General features: G+C 40.6%; 1 protein-coding gene across 2 annotated transcripts in view; it reads left to right on the forward strand.

Moving 5' to 3' along the window:
- prim2 (DNA primase subunit 2) overlaps window positions 1-1,917 on the forward strand; it is a 38,179-nt gene extending 36,262 nt beyond the window's left edge. For both annotated transcript variants that reach the window (XM_033612690.2, XM_033612691.2), the window contains one exon: window positions 1,222-1,917. In XM_033612690.2, coding sequence (XP_033468581.1) covers window positions 1,222-1,455 — 234 coding nt within the window. In that variant the 3' untranslated portion in view covers window positions 1,456-1,917. The remainder of the gene's footprint in view (window positions 1-1,221) is intronic.
- The last annotated feature ends 4,083 nt before the right edge of the window (window positions 1,918-6,000 follow it).

Genomic DNA, 6,000 nt, shown 5'->3' on the forward strand with positions numbered 1-6,000 from the left:
TCATTGTGTCGTCTCTCCCTTCATGTATGCCAGCTAGCTGAAATTATGTATTTTCAGTAGTGTTTGATGTATGAAAAACATTGGGCAAGAGGGGAAAAGTCATGTAAAAGTTTAGAAATGTCATCCATACAACATTTGTGTGGAAACCCTGTACATAGCATAAAGACTAGAAACAGGGAAAACAACAGCTTGGCTCTTTCCAAAGTGAAAAAAAAAAAAATCCACCTACAGTGCCAGCACCTCTAAAGGTCACTAATTAACAAACCCTCTCGTCGGTTTTGTACGCAAACATACACATGTAAGAGTAAAAATGACAAGGATGTAAACAAAGCTAATACACTCTGGGCTCCAGCTTAATGTCCACAATAACTTTCAACACAAAAGCAAGTAAGAGTTTTCCTCAAAATGTCAAAGTATTCCTTTAGTTCCTTTAACCTTTCATTTAGGTGGTGAGTAAACACAACAGCAACTTGACTAGAATGGAAGATGTTGGGGTCACATGTTTGCTCACTGACGAAAAACCCAAATATGTGTTCTGCAGAATTCTTGTGAAGCTACAAGGTGATAAAAGCAAACTTTCAGCTGAACTATGTTGTGTATTATGTTTTGTCAGTTTTGATCAACAACCCTTTCAGCTTTTCGAAGAAGCAGTGAAATCCCTATTATAACTGCCCTTAAATGGGACCAAAACATTTTTTATACAATAAGTTTCTTCACTCTCGTGCTTCAACAGATGAAAACAGCAAAGTGAAATGTCCGACCTTCATTTGGCACATGTAGGACACTGATACTGTTGTATACAGATCTGTCACTGTCATTTAAAACATTTACTCCTATTCAATGGTTTTGAAAATATCAATCACAATCACATAATGGTTTAAAAACGATGAAAAGGTCACAGAAAGAGCTCAAACCCCATCTGTTAATTGATTCATAGGTTTTTACTCCTTGTGAGTGATTTTGACATTTTATTTCCTGAAAGGGCATTTCATCTTTTCACAGAATTAGCTCGCTAATTTGGCCATGAAAGCCTGCTGTCCTCATTATTGTTAATAAATTAGTAAATTATTGGTAAATTGGTAAACCAAGCAGATGTTACACCACCATCTCATAAAAGGTGACAAAGCATTGAATCAGTCAGTCAGTATTTTACCAAGCTGCGACTTCTGTGACAACAAAGACTGTTATATTCTCCTGTGTTTCCTTTATTTTATTGAGCAGATCGAGGACTCCAATTTCTCGCTCAATCACCCCAACCAGTACTTTATAGAGAGCCAGAGACTTCTGGGAGGAGGCAAGGACATAAAGCGAGAGATGGACACTCCACAGAGGTCGCAGGAAAACTCAGCCGCCAGAGGATCCGGCGCAACTTGTGAAGCAGCAGCAGCAGCAAACGCCTCTCAGGGTTTGGCTGAAAACACGGAGGACCTAGACTCTTACTTTCAAGATGCCTGATGTATTTTTATACATTTTTTCATTTGAGAACTGGAGATTGGGGTGGAATCTCTAAATGTACATGACTTTTTGAGTATTAAAGTTGAATATCAGTTATTTCTCCCCAATTTGTCTAGTGTCTGTCTCAACACAGCAGACTTTGTGTTAACCTTGACTTGACATTATTATAAGTATATAGTTTTCCACCTTAAAATTCCTTGTTATGTTAGTGACATTTCGCTGCTGCAGTCGAGTGTTAAAAGCGGTCTCTCAGTTTTTCTTTCTTTGTTTTCCCTCTGGTCCGAACTCAGATGGCTTATGCCCAGTCTCAGTGCACAGAGTTTTGGCAGGGACGTGGTTGTGGGGGTGATGACTAGAACATTTCCCAGCTGTCTCAGAAACAATGTCATTGTATTTGCTGGCAGGAGTATGGATGAATGGTGGCAGGAGGACGGATGAAAATAAACAATTTCCACAGTTGTATTATGTCGCCTTGGAATATTGCCTCATAATGCACAATGCAATTTATTCAAAGCATACGTGGTCAGGAGATATTTCCTCCTTCTCTCCAACTTCTGTCTGCAGTAATTTGTGATAAATGGCTGTCTGAAAGTCATGAACCTTTCGCACTAGAGTGGCAACACAGGCTGCTCTTTGTTCTTTAGGAGGTACAGTGGTGTGCTCTTATCTCCATTCTTACTATATGCATTTTATAAGATTACTAACTTTAGATCCAATTAGAGGAAGCGAACAGGCAGCCCTGAATTACATGAATACAAATGTGTTTTCCAGGAGGTCAGGGAAATGTTGAATGTATGAATGAAAACCTCCTGTAATTTAATGATTAGAAAAATCAAATTTGGTCTCCCTGAGAGTGCCAAATGAAAAAAAAAAATCATACCAGTTATGCACATTTGCTCCGCAGGCTTTTCTTTTAAGACTTTGTGACACTGACACCACAGTTCATCACTGTCTCAAGCCTGTAACGTCAGAATGCAAACACATGGCCTGCACCAGAGCTACACATAGCTTGAATTAAATTAGGTCTTAAAATCCAGGCATGGTGCTTGACACAGAGAGGATTTATCCAGCATAATAAGGCAACTGGATAACAGAGCACAGCTGGGCTGCTGTCAGCAAGACACCCTTGATGTTTAATATTTGGTCGTGCATGACTACGTTTGACAAAGCTGGCACTTTCTTAGACTGTGGGCAGGCAGTTGACTAGGACGGTGTTTATCTCCTCTGAATGGATTTACAATCATTAGTCATGAACTTGCTTGCTTTTTCCTTGTGCAATTTGTTCTCTCCCCTTGCTCATTACATGGGCGAGAGGTGTTCTGGGGATGGTGCATTATCCGAAAGGGCAAGAAATTTAATCCAAGACTGAACCGCAACATTTGTTCCATGAGTCTCGTATGGAAGCTGACATGCAGGGTGAATCTGTATGCAGGGATGTGCCGTGTAGCTGGAGTGAAGCTTTGTGAGTGTGTTGCAATCTTGAGCTTGTAAATGCTGCAAACACAACAACCTCTGGTTCATTTGCATCATATCCGTAGACGAGTTATATCAATTCAAATAACAGAAAGCAAAACTTAAGGTATTTTAAAGGAGAGTTACAGAATACAATTATCACCTGCCTGGTGAAAATGCACCAGAACCAATCATAAGGTTGTCTGTCAGTAGTATTGAATACTCAACATTGATTCCATTGTACATTTCTATTCATAGCATGATGTTTCTCTTTGTCCTCTCCCTAATATAATTTCACCCTGGGGACCAAATGTGCAGCAGTTTGATTTGTTATTCAATATGCTTCACCAGAAACAGCTCTGCTTAATTTTGGAATTTGTGTGCATTTTGTTTTCTGCTTATTTTTAGCGATTAGATAACATCCCATAACATACACTTGTACATCTCGCCCTCGAGCATTACAAAAATGAGCACAGTTTATTTGATAACTGTCTCATTCCTCATTTCAGATCTCATAAAAGGTTGTGCAGGCATGATGGAGTATTAGCTTTCAGTGGGAGGAAGAGCAGATTATTTTGAGGGTTTTAGTGGATTCTTGTCAAATTAGCTGCACTGCAGTCACAAACTTTATCCTCACTGCGCCCGAGTTGCTGCCACACTTCTAGGAAATGCTATTTTTTTTTTTTACAGGGCAATAAAAAGTTTGAGCAGATACGAAGTAAAGCCTGATTGAAGTTAAATTAGTATCAACATCTTGAGTTAAGCTCGAGTGTGGAGGACAGAGCTTAAAGGGACAGTTCACCCCCAAATCAAAAACATTTTTCCTCTTACCTGTAGAGCTATTTATCAGTCTAGATTGTTTTGATGTGAGTTGCTGAGTCTTAAAGATATTGGCCGTAGATATCTACCTTCTCTCAAATATATTGAAACTCCATTCAGCAATCCATTTTCATCCGGGGCCAGGTCGTGTGTCCTGATCAGATGCCCGAACCACCTCAACTAACCCCTTTCGATGTGAAGGAGCAGCGGTTCTACTCCGAGCTCCCTCCGGATGTCTTTCCTCCTTACCCTATCTCTAAGGCTGAGCCCAGCCACCCCATGGAGGAAACTCATTTAGACCACTATCCATGAGCTCATTCTTTCGGTCACTACCCAGAGCTCATGACCATAGGTGAGGGTTGGGACGTAGATGGAGCAGTAAATAGAAAGCTTCGCCTTCAGGCTCAGCTCGCTCTTCACAACAACGGTCCGGCGCAGCGCCCACATCACTGTGGACGAAGCACCAAACTGCTGATCCATCTCATGCTCCAACTTTCCAATGCTGAAACTCCCCTATTTTTAGATGTTATTTACTTTGCCTTCTCTGGCTGTGATAGGTGCCTACGTGTGACTTATCTTATAGATTCAGTCAGAAATGAGTTTAAGTATTTAAACTCACACTGGGATGATTTGCCACGATGTCCAGACAGGCAATAAAGAAGGAGAGTAATGTAAACACGGGCATGGATAAATATAGCCAAGTTATTTTTCAAGTCAAATGTGGATATACAACAGTGTGATCTCATTAAATTCTGTCTTCAAAGCTCAAATAACTCATGGGAAAAACAACTGCAGAGAGGAAGATGAAAACATAAGCTCCCTCCTCAGTCAGACAAACTTTATGGGGATCAAATAGATGGTCAGTGTTTACTAAGCAGTCTGATCCACAACAGTGTGCAGAAGGGTGAAAAACAACAACTTGCATGTGTGGTGCAGTGATTAAAACCTGTTTACCAAAAGTAAAGCAGGATCGGGGATGTTTTTAGCAACTAATTCTCCTCTTCCACAGGTTTTGTCCAAGGTAAAGTCTAACATTAAGTGACAGCATGGCTGCAGGTGAAGCTTAGAAAGAGTGAAGAGTTTGTGAGCAAAGTTAATCACACGAGCAGCGGCTCACACATCTGTCAGGTTAATGAGACAACGCCCGGGGAAATTATGATGAGTTTACATACAGCTGCAGGACGTTTGCTTCCAATTTTACAATCAACTGGGTTGTCACATATCCTCGCTAATTTTGTGTTCGGAGAGAAGGCTTAATGATAGATGTATTGTTTGACAATTTTTCTTTAACATGAGCAGAGCAACATCACACTCTGCATCATAACAACTGCCAGGTTTCAGAAGAACTGGACAAAAAGGCTGATGGGAGTGTAACCGATGCTTCCATCTGCTGTTACGATCAATACCAAACAACATCATCAAGAGACAGTAATGGACACTGGTGGATCTCCATATTTAGACCGATGGAATGGCGCCAACAGGTGCATCCTCGCCGTACTGTGTAAACCCTTGTAGGAAGGACACATGCCCACACAGCCTCTCTGAAACCACCTTGTAGTGGCTGACTTTCCTGATAAATTCTCTTTGATATTTCAAGCCAATGGCGGCATCAATGCCGCCTCCCAGAAAGAACAAAAAAATCAATCCCCTGCCACATGTAGAGTTTGCATGCTCACCTTGTGTTTGCACTGGTTTTCCTCTGCATCCCAAAAGCATGCAAGTCAAATAGAAGGAAACTCTGCTGTCTGTGAGCTGGGGAGAAAATCTAGCCACCAGTTAAGATGGAAATGAACAAGCAGGTGAACTGAAGAGCTCTGAATTTGGTTCTTCTCTGCACCAACAATAATCATGTATTTAGACATGTTATTATTAACCAGATAATTAAAGAAAGACAGCTAATAGTTGGGCACCAAACTGAGCGAATACCCGTATTCACTTTCTTAATGCATCTACTGCACATACTTTTCAGTAATGGATTTCCAATGTTTGTGACACAATAAAATGCCATCACGCTACTTTACTTGAAAGCCATTATGAAGAGGAAATTAAATATAAATGGTAATCAAGGCTCTTAATCTTCGAAACAAAGTGCTTTGTAGCAGGAAATGTGCTTTTAACACAATTCCTATCATCAGTCTTGCAACGACTCGTGCTACTCTCATCTTCACCTTTGCAAAGTAATCTGCCCGCACAATTTCTTTAACAAATGTCACAATTTCTTCTGAGTCATTTGAGTCCTTGGGGGGAAATTGAAATTGTTCAAAGTGAAAGGTC

This window comes from Epinephelus lanceolatus, chromosome 17 (assembly GCF_041903045.1).
Source record: "Epinephelus lanceolatus isolate andai-2023 chromosome 17, ASM4190304v1, whole genome shotgun sequence".
NCBI lineage: Eukaryota > Metazoa > Chordata > Actinopteri > Perciformes > Serranidae > Epinephelus > Epinephelus lanceolatus.